The 24,850-nt window shown below is 36.0% G+C and overlaps 1 protein-coding gene across 5 annotated transcripts in view; it reads left to right on the top strand.

Annotated features, from left to right (window-relative positions):
* Positions 1-24,850, top strand: part of itpr1b (inositol 1,4,5-trisphosphate receptor, type 1b) — a 247,427-nt gene that overhangs the window by 57,542 nt on the left and 165,035 nt on the right. For 4 of the 5 annotated variants that reach the window (XM_051673467.1, XM_051673466.1, XM_051673464.1 and 1 more), the window contains exons 4-13: positions 5,878-5,993; positions 8,033-8,119; positions 8,629-8,787; positions 11,566-11,664; positions 12,066-12,149; positions 12,557-12,703; positions 14,055-14,225; positions 16,537-16,581; positions 16,691-16,720; positions 18,249-18,403. In XM_051673467.1, coding sequence (XP_051529427.1) covers positions 5,878-5,993; positions 8,033-8,119; positions 8,629-8,787; positions 11,566-11,664; positions 12,066-12,149; positions 12,557-12,703; positions 14,055-14,225; positions 16,537-16,581; positions 16,691-16,720; positions 18,249-18,403 — 1,093 coding nt within the window. The remainder of the gene's footprint in view (positions 1-5,877; positions 5,994-8,032; positions 8,120-8,628; positions 8,788-11,565; positions 11,665-12,065; positions 12,150-12,556; positions 12,704-14,054; positions 14,226-16,536; positions 16,582-16,690; positions 16,721-18,248; positions 18,404-24,850) is intronic. The other variant, XM_051673468.1, reaches the window with a different exon arrangement.

Genomic DNA, 24,850 nt, shown 5'->3' with positions numbered 1-24,850 from the left:
GCTAAACAATTGGAATATTCTGGAATGGTAAAAATACTTTACAGTTGATGCTGGACAAATGAATAGAAATAGACTAGATGAATAGATGAACACTTCTCAATCAGCATGCTAAATCAAACTATAACCTACGTTCTTGTATGATAACAGAAAACTGGCAAGCAGAAGAAACAGCATCACAGTTGAGCTAGCTAGCACCATGATAGCTAGCCTCTTAAATTGTCAATGAAATGGTGTTAGCTAGCATACATTTAGCATATCTGATTTACTGGCTAGCTAGCTACTGTATAAACTCATTTTGATTTAGTATTTGTTAGTTAAACTTTAATACCATAGATCAAATATATTTACCCTAGTAATATCATCAAAACTTACTTGACTGGATGTAGTCCTTGGGCTCAAATGCAGTAGTGTGGCTTCAATAGTTAAGTAGTGTGCTGTGTGCATGTGATTGAGGAATGCGCAGGGTAGAAATTCAACTGAATTTGCTTTAAATCTGGTTGTTTTAACCAAGATTATGCAGCAAGATGTGTTTTTTTTTTTTTTTCCAACTACATTTAAGTTCCCTGTTATAGGCTAACTTGTAATTTTGCAAATTTCCAGTTTATTCCCATTAATTCCCATGGAAAGTTCCCAACTTTGAAAATTCCTGGAATTTTGCAACCCTAGTTCTAAATTCATATTATAAGTGAACTGAACTATTGAGCATCTACATCTGAGATGTTCGTGAGTAGCGCTCAAATGTTGCTCAACGCGTGAAGGCTAAAAATAGCCGCGAGTGTGTGTGTCAACAGAGCAGTGCCATTCAATAACACGCTGGCACTGCACGTGCATATTATATATTTACTTATTAAACACAGCCTTTTGTGATTCACAGAGCTATTGCATGTCTTCAAGTGGCTTTGAATAAAATGCATGAGTCATATGAACTACTTCAATGGTGCTTTTATGGTTCTTTTATGTCATTTTTAGAGCTTGACAGGAACGAATATGACCGTCCCAGGGACAGAGTGTGCATCAGCCGGGTGCAGTTTAAATCTCCCCCTTAGATCAGGACACTTCACGCAACTCATAGAAGAGGCGCTGACCGCACAGAGAAATGACCTGCTTCCTTATTGTTTGAGCTTTAATAAAGCTATAACACATTAAATATAACTGCATTAAAGATGTAACGCCAGGGTGTTTCCTTTAAAGATGCTTGACATGCAAGTTTTGCTTCAGCGGAGCGGCAGCTGCAGCTCCACTCATTCCACAACGAGAGTGGTTCTGTATTTAATTAATTGGTATTTTTGTATAATTCCCTCATACTTTGTGATCTACATCACCTGAAGCTGTTTGGAAAGTTTAGAGTTTCTCTGGACTGTCAGTCAGGCGTGAACTGCAGTGTTGCTCTCGCGCGTCATCATTAGTGTTTCATGTGATCTCATGTTATGTTAAAGGAGATCAAAGTACTATTCGACAATGAACATTTTTGTCGACAATTTTTTGTTGTCGACGTTGTCAATAATGTCGACTAATCGTTTCAGCCCAACTGAAAAGTAGAGAGACGCGACAAAATTAAAATGAGATGTCATTTATCTGAATTATAATATTTATTATATATTATATTTATAATTATTTTAATTATTATATTCTAAATGATCCTTATTTGTGGGCCTTTCTCAATAAATATTGATATACGATTAATTGTGATTAACAGCACAACATGTAATTAATTCATTTAAAAATTGTATTCTATTGACAGCCTTTATTTTAACAAAAAAAAAAAAACAATTTGTTTATACGCTTCAGCCTCAAAACAAAGGATGGTTTAAGAGAAATTAACTTGATTTCCTATAGAGGCTTTTTTTATAGAAAGCAAAGTATGTTAGATAGAGGAGCCATCTACACGCATTTCATGTCTCTTGAGGCAGTGTATCACGTATCTTCTTACAGTTTTCAGGGTGTTGTCTTCAGGCAGATTTTGTTTGCACAGAAAATAGGTGAGAAATTGAACAGTTGTTTCTGTTGGCACTTTTGCAGAAATGATAAGCCTGGTGTTAAAAAAAAGTCCAATAGTGTCTGTTAAAGTGTCCTGAACTGATGTAGCTTTGACAACTCGTGGCACTATTAGCTTACAATTGATTAGACATTGTATGATCTTTGTGTGAGTTTATGCATGGTGTGTTTATATCATGTTTTTTATTATAAGTTATTTTATTTATTTTTATTTTTTGGGATTTTCTCCCCTTTTCTCCCCAATTTGGCATACCCAATTCTCAATGCGCTCTTGGTCCTCGTGGTGGCGTAGTGACTCGCCTCAATCCGGGTGGTGGAGGACGAATCTCAGTTGCCTCCGCTTCTGAGACCGTCAATCCGCACATCTTATCACGTGGCTTGTTGAGCGCGTTACCGTGGAGACCTAGCGCGTGTAGAGGCGTCACGCTATTCTCCGTGGCATCCACGCACAACTCACCACGTGGCCCACCGAGAGCGAGAACCACATTATAGCAACCACGAGGAGGTTAACCCAACATGACTCTACCCACCCTAGCAACCGGGCCAATTGGTTGCTTAGGAAGCCTGACTGGAGTCAATTATAGGTTATTGTTAAGATTATAGTAGGAACAGTGTTGTAGAATAAACACTTACTAAAAGTAGTGACACTACCAGCCAACTTAATTTATCAGTAGTTTGAATGTAGCTGTGCTATTTTAAAAAGTGTTAAACAGTGAAGCTTTTACTGTAACAAAACATTGACTAAACACTACAGGTACAATACTCTTTGTCCAACAATTCCTCTCTCTCATTTAATTAATTTTGATTTTTTTTTTTTTTTGGTTTCAGTGACCACATAAAAAAAAATAAAACACTTGGCAGTTAATGTGAGGCATTGCTCAATAGTGATCCCTGATGGGAACCTGAATGGTGGGGTTTTTGTGTTGTTGCAAAATAAATATTAGGTGAAAACTGTGCCTGGTTGCATAAAGCACCTTAAGTGTAATTTTCCCTTAAGATAACCCTAAAGTTTCGAAAGTTTCCGAAAATGACCCTTAAATGTTACTTAAGGGGTTATATTGGTAAAACGTCATAATCCCTTACGATTTCCCTTCAATATTTATTTCCTTATTAAGTATGCCCTTAAAAAAAGTGTTGCATAAAGCCCCTTAACTGCCATTTTCTTAAGTAAACCTTACGGTTAGGAAAACTTCACCTTAAGTGTATGTTAAGAGTTATAAAGTAAAAAAAAAAAAAAAGAAATTACTAAGTTTATAGAACCAATTGAAGAGTGTGTGTCAATGCAAATGTTTTGCGATAGGGAGAACTTAGCAATGAAAAACTATTGCAGAAAATCACTAAACAGCTGGAGGGCGATCTAATAGCAACACACACAGAAGTGTGTCTAGTATTTTTTGCTCAATGCATCTTTATGAACTGTATGAATGGGTACATTAAAATCACACCGCAAGTTAATTTGCAATATTGCGAATATTTATATATATCCTACAGCCCTACTGACCACCACTAATATTCTTCATTTGGGATGGCAATCAGTTCTCTGTGCAGTTATATTAGAATATTGAAATCTGAACTTCTAATCCACCCCTTAACTGGCACAAAGGTTTCTTCCTCAGGAGGGCACTTACCGGCCAAAAGCAGAATCCTTCATTAATTGGTCTGTATTTTAGATAGCCGTCTATTTCTCAAACTAGAGACTCTGATGTACTTATCCTCTTGTTTAGTTGTACATCTGTCTTCCACATCTCTTTCTGTCCTTGTTAGAACCAATTATCCTTTGTCTTTGAAGACTGTAGTGTACACCTTTTGTATGAAATCCTAGCCTTCATTCCTCAAAACAAGGATTAACTGATGAGTTTCTTGAGAAAGCTGTCTCTTTTTTTTGCCATTTTTGACCTAATATTGACCTTAAGACATGCCAGTCTATTGCATACTGTGGCAACTCAAAAACAAACACAATGTTAAGCTTCATTTAATGAACCAGATAGCTTTCAACTGTGTTTGATATAATGGCAAGTGATTTTCTAGAGCCAATTTAGCATGATTATTCAAGGATAAGTTGATGGCTGCTGGAAATGGAGTCTGTCTAGATTTGATCAAAAATGACTTTTTTTCAAATAGTGATGGTGCTGTTTTTTACATCAGTAATGTCCTGACTATACTTTATGATCAGTTCAATGGCACTTTGGTGAATTAAAGTACCAATTTCCTTCCGAAAAAGCAAAATCTGTACATTATTCCAAACTTTTGGCCGCCAGTGTATAAAAAGCCAAAGAAAGTCACTTTTGAAACAGAAAAAAAAAGAAAAGGTTAGAGTGGACAAAGAAACACAGACATTGGACAACAGATAAATGGAAAAGAGTGTTATGGATCTTAACCCCATTGAGCTTTTGCGGGATCAGCTAGACTGTAAGGTGCGTGAGAAGTGCCCGACAAGACAGCCACATCTAATATATATATATATATATATATATATTATATCAGCTTCTCGACCATCCTGCTCTCTAGATATCGGCCATTAAAAAAACCATATCGGTTGATAACTAATCTATTGTATTATGATTATAATTATATGATATTAAAATTTGACCTTGAAATTTGGTTCTTGGTGATATTTTTGTATGTCTTAGCACCATAAAGATTTTTTCTGCTGTTTTATTGTCTGGCATGTGAAAAGCATAAGTCTGATTGCATAGAAATGAAATAGTATCGCATCTCTCCTTGCATTAGATGCACAAATTGAGGTAGGCTATAAGACATAGCACAAACAAAGAAGGACGTGTTATGTGCTGAAGTTTAATACTTGAGGCTAGGGGTTTGTTCGAAGATGATTCATGCCATAGCGGATACCACTAAGTAGATTCCTTACTCCCCAATAGCATTTCAACAAAAATACTATGCTATTAGCATTACTATTGGGAACCCATGTTAAATGTTCAAATTGATGGTTGTATTATTGATTTGTGCATTTTTTTTTCTTGTATTTATAGATCAATAACTGTTTGATAGGGTGTGTAGTGTTCGTTTTGAGGCTTTGTTGTGACATTATCTTTCCCTGTGGTTTAGCTCAGGGTAATTCCGTCTCACTCTGGTTTGACCTAGCATTGCCCCTCAGTCCCATCAACCCTCCATTTCTCTTCTCACTGTCATCCTCTGGCCCACTTTCTCCTCACATCCTTCGCTCCTAACTTTCCTCCTTCCCTCCTTCAGTGTTTCTTTCCCCCCACCCCTCCTTCCCTGGCCGCTAATCCCTGAAGCATTAGTGTTGGCCGTGTTTCTCAGTGTGCTCTGCGGACGAAGTGCTATTTTTAGCAGTCACGCTTAATCATGTCCCCTTGTGTGTCTTTCCCCTCCCCTTCCATTCCTCTTTCCTTCCTTCTACCGGCTGTCAGGTAGCCCAGCCCTTAGTGTAGTCCTTCACCATCATGAAAAGAGTGTAACATTTTACCATGGTTACATAGTTTCCATCAAAATACTATATTTATAGCAATTATTATTATTACTGTACAACCATAATAATAACCCCTAACCCTAAGTATTTTATTATATTATTATATATAATAAAATGATATATATATATATATATATATATATATATATATATATATATAGTGTGTGTGTGTGTGTCTGTGTGTGGGAAAAATCATAAGTAAAACAGTATTGAAAATGATCTCAAATCAGGTTCAAACTTAAATCTTCTTGAACCCTTCTTTCGAAACTAAAATAAATAGTCTCAGTCAGTTGTGCCTGCAGTCATCTGTATGTTTTATTCTCATGTTTTTTTATTCATAGAGAATAATAAGCACAATGAAATACGTCACATTGTCTCTGGGATTAACAATAAGCCATGTGCATTTTTTGTTTTTCTGTTTTCCTTTCCAGACTGTCTGTTCAAGCTGTGTCCAATGAATAGATACTCAGCACAGAAACAGTTTTGGAAAGCAGCAAAACCTGGTGGAAACAGCACCACAGATACAGTATTACTGAACAAACTGCATGTGAGTTACACACAAACACAAACACATTGACATATACATCTACATAGATACTATACATGTAACTTACAGACACATCAAGATTGCAGCTTGAGGCAATGCTCTTGGTTTTGAGACAGGTTATGTTTATCAGATCTTATGTTTACCTTAATCGCTGTCCTCAACAATGTCTAGTTACAAACAATTCGTGATTAATCGCATAATGTTTTGTAGTTAATCGCAATTAATCGCGGAATTTGAAAGTGCTGAAATTTGACACTGTATATACTACTTTTCTTGTCAATGTATTTATTTCCATTCTAGGAAAGAAAACGATGTAGCAATATAATGCTTTATTAACATTTTCCAACCAAAGCCTTCCACAATATAAAGGTAGAAATGCACTAAAATTTCACAAATTGAGGTAACATTAAACGCTTCCCAAAGTCTAAGTGGGAGTTTGACTAATTGACAGAACTAGTCCCCACATAGGTTGCATTTTCATTGTAACGGGCATTAAATCTCTTAAACTGTCATCCTCAAAAATATTAATCTGCCAGTAGGCTGTGGCTATCTGCTTTCCTACAGCAATCATGAAGCTGCGTTCATTATTTGTGTCAGAGCGTCAAGACCAGCGTCAAGCGCTGCTTTGAACTCATGCGCCTTACATAGGCTGAAAAATACTTGATTTCTATCACAAGTCCCATCTGGGCTTGTTTTGCTCATTAGAGCTCCTTTCTGCATCATTATATCACTGACAGGAAAGCACTGTCAGAGATTCTTTTATTTAATGAAATAACCTCCATGGCTCTATCATAGGAGAGAGCGTAGCGGTCAACTAGCGTGTTATGACAGAACTGCCCATTGAATGTCTAAAGGCGTGGTCACATTTGCACGACGATATTCCATGGGTGAAATACATTCATCTCATTGGAAATCCGCACGATCGTGAATTTTGCGCAATGGACTTCCGGTGGCGAAGAATTTCCCTTCGTGGATTTCACGTGGAGTTCAAGTTTGGTGAACTTTGTGGCAAACTTTTGCTGCGTTGACCAATAGAAAGCTGCTTGGTTTGGCAGTGACCTCTGAGTGGGCAGTGCTTAGTGTTAAGTTATGTTTTGTTTACTGCGCATGTGCAAAGAGCACCGTTTTTGCGTTAGCGCGTTTTTCTGTGAGCTGATAGAGTCAGGCATCCTATGGAAAGAGGATCTGCCGTGTTGAATGTTATGGAGCAATAAAGAGTTTTATTGTCAAGAACCATTGCAGTTATTGAGTTAACACTTAGTGCACAGCTACACTGAATACACAATGGATGAGGATATAATTTGAGCGTTGAGTTTCTTTTTAACGTAACTCTGCCAGAGTATGAAGTGCAGCATTAAAAAGAAGCTGCTTGGCAGTTATTTTTTCTGCTCATTTCACATGTCCTCAGCATCCATCCATGTCATCTTCACCCGTGGAATTTCACAGTGCAAAGGTATGTGTGACCGCACCTTAAGGGACTGCCGCGTTATGCTGTTTTTTTTAATTTTATGCTAAGCTTGTTCGCTCCCATTGGTTGAACGGCTCTAGCACTGTTGTGTGTCTGTTTGTGACGTGTGTCAGTGTAATGACTCCGGGAAGACACATAACAGCGCCTAGTGGTCCAATAACAAAGAGGCTCAAAGTCTGTTTCACATTTGTTCACATTCTCTGTTCACTTAACCAATCCACACTAATTGCACTTACTATTGAACTTGCACTTACCGTAACCCCCTCCCCCCCCCTCCATACTACTCCAGCCACATTAAAAACTTGGCAGTACAATACTGCAGATGTTGTTGAACTTTGTATGACAAATTGCTTGCTATGTTCCTCATTTGTAAGTCGCTTTGGATAAAAGCGTCTGCAAAATGACAAAATGTAAATGTAATTTTCATTACATAAATCACATACTATAAGCGGTACACAGTAGATTGAAATGTTGATGTTTCAAAAATTGACTAAAGCTTTCCAAAGTTTTCATTTATGTTATTGTATATATTTCTGTACTTTTAAACTGCATTTTCATGTCTGTTTTTTAGCATGCTGCGGATCTAGAGAAAAAACAGAATGAATCTGAAAACCGAAAGCTGCTAGGAACGGTGATACAGTATGGAAATGTTATTCAGGTAGGACAGCCAGCTGGCATATGGAAACCAGGGATCTCATAGACTTGGTAGGACAGAAATCCATTGTTCCATGTTAGTTTAGTGCATTGATGATTGCGCTGCATAATTTATATTGCAGTATGTTTTAAAGACAGTGACCTCAACATGTGATCTTATAATTGAAAGTATGTTAGTAATACTGGTAAAGCTTTAAAAATGAAGTTCTATTTGTTCTATTTACGTATTTAATTCATGAGGTATCAAGAACTAACAATGAACAATGTTTTTTTTGCTGGCTCTATAAATTTAGGTTAATGCTAATTTACAATTGTTGATGTTAGTTCATACTGCATTAAATAATATATAATGTTTAATTTTTAAAATGTATTAGTATATGTAGAATTTAACATTAGCCAAGGTTAGTAAGTGAAGTTAACTAATGTTAATTTATTTTATGTCTTTTGTAAATATTATATATTTGGAGTACTAATTGTAGACGTTTGTTGGTTTCTGTATTACCCATTTTGCAGCTGTTACATTTGAAAAGCAATAAGTATCTCACGGTGAATAAACGGTTGCCTGCCTTGCTGGAGAAGAACGCCATGCGTGTGACGTTGGACTCGGCGGGGAACGAGGGCTCCTGGTTCTACATTCAGCCTTTCTACAAGCTCCGCTCCATAGGAGACAGTGTGAGTGGAAACCCATACAGTCCAAATTACCACCTGCCATCCCATTTTGGCAAATTACTGGCTCTGTGCTATAGATTGGCTTGCTTCCAAAAAATTGGTTCAAATAGATTGCTTAAACAACGTTGTTTTTACACTTCATTTGATTGGTCCGAACATACGATTGGTTCCCTTTTCCCCGCAGGGTCTCTTTTTACATTGTATTATTTTGCTCTGAACTGAACCCCAAGTGTTTTGGAATGGCCTGAGCTATAGTCTTAACTTGTAAGAACAAAATATACAATCTAAGAATATGTAATCAATATACGGTATGCAAAATATACAGTCTAAAACATAAACAGGCCAAGAACAGTGACCATTACATCATATGTCACTACATCTGTTAGTGAAGAATGATTTGGTTTTCAGTGGGACTAATGGTGTGTCATCTGTTGTCGATCTCTGGGGTAAAGAGTCTTTTAGTTACATGATGTCAGACTTACAGCATTGACTTCCCCTGCTAATGCCATTAAATATGGCCTCTGTGGGAGAACTCAGCTGACACTAAGCCTCTGTCTCAGAAAGCCTCTGCAGTACTTTGAAACAGAGCTGAACCAAACCTTTAAGATGTCTTTTATCGTCAAAATGTTCTCCTATCCCAACTCAGTATGCAGAGACAACTATAAGTTGGGCTTCAGTGTTTTTTTCTTGGTAAAATATGCAATCTGAGAACCAAATGACTGTATGTAAGTGTAGCTTGTATGTGCAATTCAATTTTAAGCTTTTTCCAACTCTAAAATGTGCCATCTGGTTTCAAAAGAGTAACATACCAGTACATAGTTTGCCCTGTTTATGACCCAGTTGCTTTAGTTAGCTAAGAGAATCTCTGCCTATAGAAGAGGAGAGTTGTGTGCTGAATGTTTTCAGAACGGTCTTCCATGGATTTGCTGGCTTTAACCCATGACAGATATTTTTTGATAGGCTTTCCACAAACCCACGCCTTAGCTTATTCTGCTCAGCTGTACTGCTTTTCTCTTATTCGTACGTGGACCGATGCCAACAGCTGAAGAAGTGATTGCTACTAGACGAAAAAAAAAGGCATTTAATTTTTTTAAGTGGTGGCTTTTTGTGAGTTTTTTTCCCCTTGTTGCAATCTGCTCTGTTGGAAGTTTTTCTCTATTTCGCATTTTGTTGAAGGTGCTAAAAAAGAGTCTCTGAAGTATGTTTTTAACAAGGTCAAAGTTCATTTCAGTCTGATTTGTGAAGCACATTGCAGTGTTTCCCCTAGGATTTTCTTCAGCAGCAGTGCTTTTGTGCGCGTGTCCATGAGCCTGTAATGCCGGACCCGTATTTACGCATTTCGGTGGAGTAATAGCTCAAAACGACCTTAGAATCCCAATAAATGGGTTATACATGTTTGCATTTGTCTTGTGTTTATTTACTGGGGGCTCTGGAAGTCCAGATTGCTAAAAACTGTCAAATAATGAAATGCCTCGATGCCAATTTCTTGCACTATTTTAATTAAACACACAGTAAATACAAATATAAAATAAACCAGGGGCGATTCTAGGATTTCAATCTTAGGCGGGCTCAGCCCCCAGTGACACTGTAAGATTTACGCATTTAATGTATTCTGTTCTATTGTATAGATAGTGTTTTGTTTTTTAAACATGGTTTGTCATCTTTAAGCTAACCATATAATATTCATTCAGAATATTGTTATTTTCTATAATAAACAAAGTTATATAAAAACGAAATTGCTTGTGGAATACAGACAAACCATATTTTATTGGATCTGTCTATTTATTGGCAACATGTTTCATCTGTCCTAATTCCTTTTTGTTCTCTGTTTATTGAAAAAAAAAATATAATATGAATCAGTAATTTCACAACTTCTGTAGTTTAAAGTAATATCAAACACCACAAAAACCTCTTGCTACAATAAAATTCACATTTATTTAGTGGAGTGAATTAACACTAGATGATGTTTTTTGATTTGTTCAGTGACATCTTAACCAGCAGGTGGCAACAAATGAACCTTTTTTGTGTTTTGAGTGAGTCATTAAACCATTGTTTAAGCACTGAGTTGTTCACAACTGAAACAAGTCTAATTATAATTTTAAAAAATTTGCATTTCTACAAATATACTAAGAGAAATCAGGAGAGTGTTTAAGCATCATAAGCATTTTTTCCCCAAATGACAACAAAGCATAGCAATCATTTTGTGAAACTGACTATACAAAAAGACAACAGTATCAGCCTAAAAATAATTGTAAGTGATTAAATGACATCCTGATGTTATTGTAACGTCATCAGTCACTTTTACTCACTTTTGGGTTAAATGAGATTACCGAAGTAAACAGAAGACATACCTCCTCCTCTCCTTCAGTTGGTCAACAGATCCTGATCCTCACTTTTTAAGTGAAGGGGCATATTCGTTCAGTGGGTTGAACCAATGATATGCTGCTTCACATCCTGCACACGAATGCTATTGGCTCGCACTGTTGTCAGTCTTTACAAGCTTGAAAAGCCACCAAAGCAGACCTAGTGCATTTAACCTCTGTCAATGCAGCTTATACAAAGATGCGACTTATCTGTTTTTTGTTTTTTTCTCTGAACAATGCAAATTTGACCATTTATGACTTGCATTCAGGTACAACTTTATTTCCGGAAAATATGGGTACTTACTGACCAACTGCCAAGTACTTTGTTTTATGTACTTGAAAGAGTTACTTTCGGACCTTGTGTATATCAGTGTCTGTTTCAAGTGTATGTGATGGATTAGATTTTTCTCTCTCACAGGTTGTAATTGGGGATAAAGTGGTTTTGAATCCTGTAAATGCCGGACAGCCTCTCCACGCCAGCAGCCATCAATTGGTTGACAATCCTGGCTGCAATGAGGTTTGTCTTTTTTTCCTTCAGCTTTTCTTCAAGTTTAATAGCTTTTATTGTTGTTGTTGATCTGCTTTATTGTGTGTGTGATTGTGAATGAGACTATTAGGGCAATTCTTCTCCTATTAAGAGCTTTGTAAGTGCTGTATAAAGGGGAAGATTGCCTGTAAACCAGCTGTAATGTCCTCCAAATCAGCATTTGCTGTACTATTCATGCAATTAGAGCATTTGTATGAAGGCTTTTAGTCCGATGGCTAATTATTTTGTCATTTTCTTTTCTAGAATGTCTCTGTGTTGTAAATGAGGGTTTTTAGTAGTGCTTCTGCCTAACAAACGCCATAGTTTATCTTATGACATTCTTCCTCTTGCACAGTCTCTCTATCTTCCTTTTTCTAATTCATTCTTTCAAGGTGAACTCTGTGAACTGCAACACTAGTTGGAAGATCGTTTTATTTATGAAATGGAGCGACAACAAGGAAGCCATTCTTAAAGGGGTAAAAGCATCACAGATACATAGGAAATATTAACCATTTGTCATGGAGTTAGTGTTAAAAGGGATAGTTCATCCAAAAATGTAAACACTGTCATCTCTTACTCACCCTCACATTGTTCCAAAGCCGTATAACTTTTTCTTCTGTGAAACCCATAAGGAGGCAGAATGTAAGGAACTGACAGCCTCAGTCAACATTCATTTTCATTGTAATAAAAAAACTATTGCAATGAAAGTGAATAGTGACTGAGGCTACCATTCTGCCTAACATTTTCTTTTATGTTCAGCGTTTTGTTTTTGTGTGAACTATCCCTTTAACCATTCAGCTACTGTATGTGAGTTTTGGAGTTTGCTGAGGCAGTGTTTTGGTTGTGATGGTGTTAATTCCTCCCTGTCTTTCTGGATGCTAAGGGTGATGTGGTGCGGTTATTCCACGCTGAGCAGGAGAAGTTTCTCACTTGTGACGAGCACAGGAAGAAGCAGTATGTGTTTTTGCGTACCACCGGCCGCCAGTCTGCCACCTCTGCTACCAGCAGTAAAGCATTGTGGGAAGTGGAGGTAAGTGCCAGGTTGTACTTTATTGAAATAGTTTTTTTCTAAAAGGGAGAGATAAAAATTTAAATGGTCATTATTTACTTACCCTCGTGTCGTACTAACACAAATTGTGTTATTTATTGCATGGAACATAAAAGTTAACTGACAGAATGTCAAGGTGGTTGTTTTCCACACAATGGAAGTGCTTGGTGACTATGGCACTTAAGCTCCACAATGAAAAATAAGCACCATAAAAGTAGTTCATACAACCTAGGCATACAATTGCTTTGTGTGAGGAGCAGACCAAAAATTAAGACTGACATTTAAGTTCTGAAATGTAATCCTAAATATGTTAAAATATGTATAAATCTGGTGCGTTCATGACACTTGTAAGATCCCCCCTTTTCTTTTTTTTTTTTTTTTTCTTTTTTTTTTTTACAGATAGTTTGACAACATTTAAAGCTAGCTTCTTTTTTTAATTCCACTACAAAATAACATCATCCACGATTCAAGCAATGTGAGCAGGGTTCCCATGATCATGGAAAACGTGGAAATATCAGGGAATTTTATAACTGTGATTTCCAGTCCTGGAAAAGCCATGAAAATGTTATGAAGTCTAAATTTGCTTGTTATGCTAAGCTCTAAAATATTTAATTAGCTTTATTTTACAGGACCTTGGTACACATATTACAAGTTACTTTTATTAATCACTATAGTAAAAAAAACAAACAAAAAAAAAAAAAAACAGTATGTATGTACAAGCAGCTCTATCAAATAATTACATTAAAAAAAAATTACCATTCTAGCTTTTAATATATTTTAACTGGTTTCTCACCATGAAAATATCCATGGAAGCTGGCATGGTTTAAAATCACTAACTAACTAACCAATTTAATTACACAGTAAAAAACACGCTGTAAAATAATTATCCAGTAATCACATACAGCTGAAAAAAATATACTGAAAAGTCATGGAAATTCATTTTTCAAAAGGTGTGGGAACCCAAATGAGGTTGAGAGACAATTCAAATTTTTTTTTAAATAAAAATGAAAATTCTGTCATCATTTATTCACATTCTCATTGTTCCAAACCTGTATGACTTCCTTTCTTCCATGGGGCACAGAAGCAGAATGTCAGGGACTGATTTCCTCAGTCACTATTCACTTTTATTGCGTCGTTTCTCAATACAATGAAAGTGAATGGTGACTAAGGCTATCAGGCTAACATATCCTTTTGTGTTCCACAGAAGAACGACATGAGGGTGAGTAAATGATGACTTCATTTTCATTTTGGGGGGGAACTATCCCTTTAAAGTACCTTTGGCATCATGTGCTGGCTCCCTATTGACATTTATACCTCATATCTCATATTTCAGGTGGTTCATCATGATCCATGTCGTGGTGGCGCCGGCTACTGGAACAGTCTTTTCAGGTTTAAACACTTGGCCACTGGACACTACCTGGCAGCAGAGGTGAGTGAGGTGTGTTCTGCTATCTCTGGATCCTCTCCCAGGTCTTCCCAGATCAACACTAACCTCTCCCACTGGGTAGGGAACTTTACTAACTTCCTCTAGACTTTCTGAGCCTAAAAACTGCATGCTTTGAAATTTTGAATGCCCCCAAGATTTTGAGCTAGTGTTAGCTCCATCAGACCCCAAATTGGTAAATCTCACATAGTGCAGCTTTAAATAAACCTGCAACCCTTTTTTTTTTTTAACTTGGTAAGTCGGCTAAGTTTGAGGTTATCTTGGCTTATGCCTGGGATATTGTTTTAGCTTGCTACCTTTCATGTCTTAAAAGTCAGATTGTGTAGCCAGATAAACTTTAAAATCAACATGAAATGGGTTTCACAAGACATTTTATTTCCTTATGTAGATGTATTTCAGAGTAAAGCATTTGATTCAATGAGAGAAAAATGTATAGCAGGATTTAATTTTTTTCCATTGGGAATTAATTAGATCATGAAAATGGTTCTGTATATGTCAAGTACAGAGCCCCTTAGAGGACAGGGAGGGAATTTATTTTCTGAAAGTGTCTGAGTTTTGCATTCCCTGGCAATAGTTTGTGTTCCCTCGCAATACATTTTGTGAAACCTATTCAGAGGGATTGCAAACTAGTCTGAAGGAATGCAAAACTTATTGTAGAGGGAACGCAACATTTACGTTGAGGGAATGCAAAAATTATTGTGAGGGTACTCAATAAGTTTTGCATTCCATCGAAAAAGTTTGCATTCCCTCACAATGAGTTTTTCATTACCTCGGAATAGTTTGCGTTCACTAACGCAAATGTTTGCATTCCCTCACAGAATGTTTTGCGTTCCCTCACAATAAGTTTTCATTCCCTCGGAATAGTTTGCGTTCCCTCATAATAAGTTTTACATTCCCTCACAGTAAGTTTTGCGTTCCCTCACATTATGTTTAGAGTTCCCTAACAATACGTTTTGCTTTCCCTCACAATAATTTTTGTGAGGGAACACAAACTATTCAGAGGGAACGCAAAATTTATTGTGAGGGAACACAAAACGTACTGTGAGAGAATGGAAAATTGAATGTGAGGGGATGCAGAAATTATTTTGAGTGAACGCAATAGGGCTTGGTGATATGTAAAAATTATTTTAACGATAATCGGCTTAAAAAATATTGCAATATGCGATTACATTGTCATTTTGGGTTCAAGGTGAATGTGTCTTGTATTATTTTATGATTTAATCATTTTCGTCTTTGTTTCTTTAATACAAAGATATATACTACTGAACCTGCAGAGTTGCATTCACAATGCATGCCAACCGCACGGAAATAAAGCGAACTAAACTCACAGCACCTTCTGAGATGATCGAAGATAATTTGTGGCATTCTCATAGTCTACATTATTCAGTTTTCAGACGAATGAAACTGAAAGTAGAAATAGAGAAATCAAAATGAAAATAGAGTGAAAACTCTTTACATGCGCTTGTTCCACAAGACATGCTTATGCTCACGCCTCTGAACAAACAGCGAATCAGACACAAGCATTGACGACTTTTCTTTTGTCTGTTCTTAAAAATATAATAAAGTGTGTTTCTTCAAACGTATGTTGCTCGCCTGTTGTGGGTTGATGAGCAAAATTACCAGCGCATGAAACGCATTTGGACGAGGAGCTTGCAGACTGGATTCAGCCTCGTCGCATTTTGCGGGTGGTGGGAGCTAGTTTCACAAACCTGGGCTACTGTTTAAAATATTTGGTGACTTCCCAGATCCATGGTTTTGGCATTCCCTGATATTGTCAATCATCGTCTGTCAATGAGTGTCATCGCAGTCGACATCGGGATCTTTGTAAGACATTGTTGCTATCCAATAACATCATCCTATCGCCCAGCCCTAGAAGACAAAGTTACTGCGAGGGAACCAAAAAAAATTCCCTCCTATTCCTCTAAAGGGCTCTGTTGACAGACTGTCGGAGAGGAGCGGTTTAAAAATAAGAGGGCTTGGTGATATCAGCTGAACTGGAACTCAATTTCTGTTGCCTTTTGATAAAAGATTAAGACATTTTATTTTTTTCCAGTGGAATAATGTGCACTGATGAATCGTTCACAATAAAACATGGAAAATGTATTAAGAAAGTAAATAGGGTCAGATTTTATTACATGTTGCCTTTAAGATTACTTCAACAAAGAGTTTATGCTAAGTTGTTCTAAAAATGTATCTGGACAAAATGTAAAGAACGGGAAGCAGACTTTCTTTATTAGGTTGTGCCTAATAAAGCAATCAATTTCCTGTCGATGTTAAAATTTCCTGTCAAAAAGTATGATCAGATTTCTCTGCTCAGTGGTTTCATTTTTAGGATATTTTGCTAAGATTGTTTACATTTACCTGTTCACAGGTAAACCCTGACTATGAGGAAGAGTCGCAGGAATCGCGGTCATCTGTAAGTGATTTTATCAGTGCTTTATCTCTTAAATAGTTGGCATTCTTGTGCATGTGTTTGTGCTGTGCACTGAAGCTTAACTGCTGGCCAAATTTTGTTTCCTGCTCAGGTGGTGGATTTTTCAGTCTTTAACTTTCAGGTACTGTCAGCTATTCGTGTTGCATTTTAATTAGAGTCATGTTCTATCACCTGTTGATATGTACCACTGGCCTTATAATTATATACATTGATCTCTGTGTATAAACATCATGCATTCTTTGCTTTTTGCAACATAGAAATCAAAGCCTGCCCAGTATTGTTCAGTCTCCCATGACGCTTTTTGCATAATGCCACGCTAAATAATTCTGTATGGATTTTGCACATACTGTACACTACCAGTCAAGCGTTTGCACACACCTGCTCGTTCTCTATTATTGCAATTTTCCATATATAATAGTAATCAAATCTATGAAATAACTCAAATGGAAGTATGGTTATTACATAGTGACAATTAAATGCAATCTGATGTTTTAGCTTCTTTAAAGAATCCACAATTTGTCTAGATTAAAGCTCTATTTTTCTTCACTATCCATTTACAATTCATCCATTTACAATTCATCCATTTACAATTCATCCATTTACATCCATTTATATATTAAAATATAAATAAAGATGATATATATATATATATATATATATATATATAGTGTGTGTGTGTATGTATATATATATATGTGTGTGTGTGTGTGTGTGTGTGTATATATATATATATATATAATATACACACACACAGTATATATATTTACAAAACATTATACACAGGAACAATATAATTGCCTGTGCAACTAATTTCTTGCATTTAGATCAAAAGGCCCCTCAAAAATCATGAGAATCATTCAACCATGTGTCAATTTTTGACTGGTACTGTATGTGCTGTTGTGTATTTTTGTGCACCTATTTGATAGTCTTTTTGATCATATGTTAATTTATCTAAATTTCACATTAGATAAATCATCTGAACAGAAGCAAATCATTGTGGAAAAGTAGTGTGAGAAAACTATGATCACATTTGATAGGACTTCTATCAATTACAATAGACAGGTCTAATAATGTATTGCTTTTTGTCTGTGGTTGTTGTTAAATTCTAGAATCTATTTTTAACCAACCACAAGATGGCATTATTGCTACCGGTAAACCAGTGTGAACAGTGCAACACAAAGCCTGTAGATGGCAGTGTAAGACCATAACTAGGATATAGCTTCTGTTAAGCTAGTGAATGTACTGCTGAAGCTTTGTACACAGATTCCAAGTTAATCGTTTAATTTAGTAATAACAGAGCTTAAGGGAAGGTTTATAATATTGAGTGTAAGTTTCTTATGAGTTTCTCTGTAAATGACCAAGGAAGAACAACAATGAGCTTTTTTACTGGTCAAGAAATGGAAATGCAAAACTTGTTGTGCCAGAACCCAATATGTATGACTGATGGAGAGATTTCATATTCTGCTGGCATACATCACATTCTTGTACGTGCAAACATTTTACCGCATGAACACTTTGAGGAATTTAAAGTCACATGCAGAGTTATAAATATGCCACAATTCCAAGATTGTCTCATGAGCTAATGACAACAGTAAAAACATGTGATGTGTGTCAGTCTCCATGGTTACTTGGTCTCTTCTCACCATTAGCTGGACTTGGAACACGAAGCCCTACGAGCACGTCTGCGCACGCCCAACGAAAAGGTCATGTACACTCTTGTTTCCGTTCCCGACGGTAGTGACATCTCCTCCATATTTGAGTTGGACCCAACCACGCTCAGAGGAGGAGACTCCCTTGTACCCAGGTACACAACAGATCATATTTAGATCATACCAATAGTAAATCATACCAAAAGTTAATCAAGACATAACATCTTTTAGAGGGCACTAAAAGCCAGCATTGTTTGTCTTATTTATCAGATCATATATATTTAAAATAGATAGGAAATTGTTGGGAGAGAGAGGGCAAATGGGATCTGGACACATCGTAGGCCAGATTCAAACTTGGACCTCTCTTATGAGAACCAGAGGTCAAAATATTTGGCCCAGATAACCATTGCACCACAGCTCAGATGGAATTCAAATGTTAATATATGATTTCAAGAAGAGACAGACCACATTATGATTATTAGTTTAATATAAAGAGGAAAATCAATGTTTTGTCATCATAGTGTAGATCAGGGCTATTCAACTTGATTGACAAGTAGGCCAGATGGAACAATCTTCAGGGCATGTGGGCCAAGAATAATGTGTTATAGTAGGTCTATAATATTTGTTTACTATATCAATAAAACATCTGTGTTTATGAGAGAGAGTAATTAAGAATGATAATAAAAATTTTATTAAACAACAACAGTGAAGTTTGTTATATATGGAGAAATTTGCTCTCTCCATGTACCTTGTTTGTTGGTGAAGTTGCATGAGACATTACACAAATCTAAGTTTATTATATATGTAATGATTTAAACTTTTGACTTTCCAAATCAAATGTTTTCTTGACCAAATTTATGAACAGAACTTTTCTGTCTCCATGATTTTAGTTCTTTAATCTTCCCATTCTGTCAGAATGATGGATAATGATCATTCGTAGCGCAGTCTCTGAAAGAGTCTAAAAAACGCGGCGCTATTGCACGAGACTGTAAAAACATTGAGATGTGGCATAACGTCCGTCTAGCGTGAATATACTTAGGAACACAATTGAAAAGCAGCATGAACAGACACAAAACGTGTTCAGTGTGAACTGTCCCTATGACAGCTCTCAACCTCACGGAGGCCACTGAAAATTTCAAACGGGTCGGATTTGGCCCGCGAGCCGCCAGTTGAATAGCCCTGCTGTAGAAAATGGATTATTTATGTCATCACTTGACAGCTGACCAAACAATAGCAGTGAATCTTAACTTGTCAAGAACATATCAGGGTCATATTTCAACCCAACCCAAAATCATGAAGAAAAAAGAATTGAGGCATATTTTTTGGACTATTATTATTATTTATTTGTTTATTTTTTGCATTTGGACATTATTTTCGTGACATTTAAGCATATATATATATATATATATATATATATATATTAGTAAAGCTTTACAAAGCTTTTATGCTTTTATTTTTATAAACAAATTACTGCATTACAGTAATTGGTAACGCTTACACTGTAAGGTTGTATTTTTTAACATTAGTTAATGCATTAGGGTTAATAAACTAACAATAATATATTTTAACAGCATTTATTGATCTTTATTAATGTTAATTTATAAAAATACTATTGAATATTGTTAGTTCGCTAGTTTATAATGCATTAATTAATGTTAACCATATTTTATTCACAATAAGTATTAGTATATATTGAAATTAACATTAACCAAGATTAATAAGTGTTGTAAAAGTATTGTTCATTGTTAGTTTATGTTAACTGATGTTAACAAATGCAACCTTCTTGTAAAGTGCAGGCCAGTACTTTTCTATGTAATGTGTATCTAATGAGAAACCAAATTAAGAATAATGAGAAATTACAAGAAAACTCAAAAGCAAAATGTCCAGAAGCATTACGGTAATGATAAATATGGCAGTTATGCATAATGTGTCACATAATGTCATAATGCAAAAAATTGTTATGGTACCGTAAATATGCTTAATGTATTTTCTTTGTATAGTTTATTTAATTTTTTCTTTTTTGGGGTATAATATGAGATTTCTGTATTTTTTAAAAGTCTATCCTAAATGATACACAGTGGATTATTGTTAACGCGTGTGTTTAGGCCTGCAGGATATTTTAATCAAATAGTAAACAACTCTAAATGACCCTTAAGAGAAGGTAAGCTACTGTATCCAATTAACAATGCTCTGGATTATTAAAAACCCTTTAAACTCTGAGGGTATTTATAAAGAGTTCTAGTTTCAGTGGCATCCCCAAAATTAAAGGCTTATAATTTGACAAAAATGAGGATCAAGTCTTTGGTATCATGGTATTATTTATTTATTTATTTATGATATACAGCACATTAGGATAAATTCTGAGACTCTCAGCCTAAAAAACAGCTGAAAAATCACAAAAAAAACTTGAGCCAAAAATGTACTTTTTTCTTAGTTTTCTGATTTTACATTAAATACCTCAGGGTGTAAATAAGGTGGCTACAAAAAAAAGCTTTTGTTTTGTCCCTAGTCATGTCACCTGTGAGTACAATTTTGTGTTGATACGAGAAAACTCAACTCAAAATCTATAGCATTGGAAAAATAATTTATACTACTGTCCAAAAACGTCACCAAGTGTCCAAGTGCCTCTTCGAACATATAAAACATAATAGTTGTGCATAAGAACTAATTAGACATGCAAACACAACAATGACTAAAGGTTTGCATAGCATGCAGACATGATTTTAGTAATGAGATTTCACAGAATGAGCTTCATTCTGTGCCATTTAAGTCATCATTGAGTCTGTGTCATGTACCTTGCACCATCTCCTGGTGGCCATTTGTAATTAGTGATTGATCACATGACTCTCTTCCCAAATATGGAGGACTATCACCATTGGTTGAAGCAGTCTGAACCCAGTCCGATTGGTTTAGCATTCCATGACGCTACAGCATTTCTGATGATGTCATCTGATCCAGAAAAGCTAATTTGTTTGTAGCCAGATAGCAAAATGCTGTCTGCACATTGTACTTTGTGTGGGTTATGTAATGATCTCTGCATCCGATTACTTTGTGTGTTGGCTTGTTTTAAAGAAAATGGCCTCCTTTAAGTAATGTAATTTGATATTTTATGTTCTGTTAATGTTTCGCAAAGTTATAAGCGAAAATGCAGCATATGGGTTCACGTGAAACATGTATTTCTAAGACTTATATTTAGCTATTACTTGCTATATTTTTGTCTGTGAGTAAAACAAATAGGCTGGTTGTATTCTACTCTTTGAGAACTTTCCAACATCATATGATACGACTATTTGATAATTTTGATATTTTTACCGATTACAGTAATATGTACAGTGCAAATTGTTTTATAAGTTAGAAAAACGGAACACTTCTGATTTGTCTGCAAATTTCAAAGCACTTGTTCAGTTTTTGTAATAATGCCTACAGGCATTGTAAAGTAGAGCTTCTAAGCTTTAAAACAATACTTATTTTGTGTTGGTCAAGACTGTAGTTATTAATATATTGGTAAAAATAAATTGCCTGCCTGCCGGTGATCCCATCTGAGCTTAAAGGGTTAATTGAGGGAAAAATAACACTCGTGTGATTCCTGGTAGTAAAAGCCGCCTCCTCATTCACATGATGTCTTGCCAAACATCTCCTTAGCTCTGGTGACTCTTTTGGTCCCGTTTTACTATGGCGTCTATTATCTCAATGAATCATATGGAAAAATACACACAAACACACATGTGATCACTTGTCTGCTTTACACACCCATCAGGCTTTATGTCCTCATACCACAAAAGCCAAACGCCTTCAGGGTGGAGTTTGCACGTGACTCATTGTGTGTTTGTGTGCTTGCCTCATCCAAATACCTGCGAAATCTGACTTTTCTTTCTGAAAATAGCAAGGAAAGTCCCAGCAGAGTGCGAAGGCAGGAAATCAGGATGATCATGCACTTTGCCAGTGTAATATCTTTCCTTGTTGTCGAAACATGTTGTCGTATGCTATCATAGAATGGAGGCTAGATGTTGCCCAACCATCCACTCCCATATTCCCTTATTTAAGCAGTCATTTTGAAAGTGTGTTTTTGTGAAGTAATCTAAACCTTACCACTGAGAAACATAACATCGGAAGGGCAATTCAGATTTGGAACATATCTAAAGTAGACTAATAAACCAGGCAACAGTGAGACTCAATCATTTAGAGATGATTTATTCCTAAATTATGTGTGTATCTTGTTCCTATCTGGGTGAATCTGATGTAAACATGTCCAGGTCACATTTCACCCCTAAATCAAATGGGAAAATAAAAGAAATTATAAATTGCGTAAAGAAAATGAAGTCTGTTTTTAGGAATTTTGCTTTGTTGTATAATCATAATAATTAAGCACATTTTCCCCCTAAAATTGACATCAGCGTTATTTGTTTAGAGATGTTTTATTTATTTTTTTAGGTTTTTTTGGGTGATTCCTGTTATTCTACTGTAATGCATTATTCAATAGTTAATTTGTTTTTTTTTCTAAATCAGCAAATAGTTAAAAATATCTAAAGGTACTTAACTACCTTCTTGCTGTGTACATTGTTTTCACAATGCAATAATAAGTATTTTTTTTTTCATTACAGTAATATGCTGTCATGGAAAAATAGCGTGTAAAACGGTGTGATGAATTAATATGAATTGTTAAAAAATCAAAATGGATTAGACTTGTACAAATTAAAACAGATAGCACTGGCAGTTTTTCTAATGAATTTTGGGGAAACATTATGAAGAAACGTCACAAGAATAATGTCACACTATAAAACATCTTAATGGTTCTACAACTGTCGTTGTCTTCAAGCTAAATATATTTTTTTTATCCCTTTTATTTTTATTCTAAATGTCTAAATAGGATGTGCTTGACCAGATTCACTCATTATTTGTTGCTCATTTGAAAAAAGTGTCCCCTTACTGATTCATGTAAGCATGAACTGATGTCACAATGATGATGTATGTTTGTGTGTGCCGCTGTATATTGATCTATGGGCTCAATATACATCCATTGATTACAACCCCTTCTCAATCACATGCTTTGAATGGATTTCAGGCCAAGCTGTTGACAGGAACGGTCATAAGTGTAATAAGCTGAACTGTGATGTTATCATCCACGTCTAGGTGCTGTGTGTGTTTTGTGTGATCGTCTTTAAGTTAGTAAAGGATTTTCATGACTTTCAGTGTTAGAGTTGTTGCCTAAAATGACCCCATTTTCTCTCTCTCTCTCTCTCTCTCTCTCTCTCTCTGTCTGTAATTCAGTTTCTCACTCACACACACGCCACCAACAACAACGCCTCTTCTAACAGCACAGAAGGGCTGTAGACGTGACTAATTAGTCTAAATGAGCACAGCGTGTGCACACACACACACACACACACACACACACACACACACACACACACACACACACACACACACACTCAAAGGTAACCCTGTTAGTCATATAGGTGATTACGCAACCATGCCAAGAATACAGCCAGTGTCTGATGTCTGCTTGTGGCCTGTGTAAAGTGTGTTTAAGTGTGTGAGATGGTGTGTGTTTGGTCAGGTTTTTGAGATCCAAACTTGCCTCTTCCTTCCTGGTGTGTGTAAATGAATAAATGTGTGTCTCTGTGCATTAAAGTGTGTTTGAACTCTATGACTCTTCATACCACAGTTGAAAGGTTTTACGAAATATTCAAGATTAGTTATGTAAGTTTTACAGTGTGTAAGATATGTAAAAGTTCAAAATGCTTTCATCAGTCGGTAATTGAAAAACTCATATTGATCAACCAATATTCTGAATACAGTATTTGGGGTGCACGTCCCGCTTAATATCTATTATGAGTACAGCCCTGCCCAAATCTTGGGAATTTCTTCTGATTTTTTTTTGGTCTGTGCAAATTGCAAAAATCATGCAGAACACAGAAGTAAATGTTTTAATGACTATCTCAGTCCGTCTTCTGAATACAACGGCAGCGGACCCACTTGAAAGCTCCAAAAAAGGACCCAAAAGTAGTCCATGTGACTCCTGCATCATTTCCAAGTATTCTGAGGCTGTACGATATGTTTTTGGTGAAAAAAAAAAAAAAAAAAGGTAATTTTATAATAAAACTCCTGATGTCCATTGTGCATTCATGAAAGCAGGATAGAAGCTTGTTCACAGTAGCACACGTGTTCATGTGAAAACTCGAACAGGCGTTGTTTTTAATGCTAATGCAAGTTTATGCATAAAAAAAAAAACACGAGCCACTGTGAATGAGCTTCTCTCGTAGCACTCATGAACGCTCAACGGAATATCATAATTACTGTAATTCAAATGTTTCATATTCTGCTGTGGTTTTTACAGTTTAAGATTAATCATGGAACTGGTTGGTTTGGATAATTTTTTTTAAATCTGTATGGAAAAAATGAATGACAAAAAAGTGGACAGTCACAGTTTTTTGTTTTTGGAGTAATTGAAACTAACTTAGACAGCTTGTCAACATTATTGCCTAGTTAGGACATGGCAGTCACAAATTGAGCATGCAAATTTTTTTCGCACAACCCATGGGACAAGGATACATTGTCACTCGGGACAGCTTCTGGTTTTAGTAAACAATAAATCACAAATA

This window comes from Myxocyprinus asiaticus, chromosome 35 (assembly GCF_019703515.2).
Source record: "Myxocyprinus asiaticus isolate MX2 ecotype Aquarium Trade chromosome 35, UBuf_Myxa_2, whole genome shotgun sequence".
Lineage (NCBI taxonomy): Eukaryota > Metazoa > Chordata > Actinopteri > Cypriniformes > Catostomidae > Myxocyprinus > Myxocyprinus asiaticus.
This window is presented reverse-complemented; position numbering and strand designations above follow the sequence as displayed.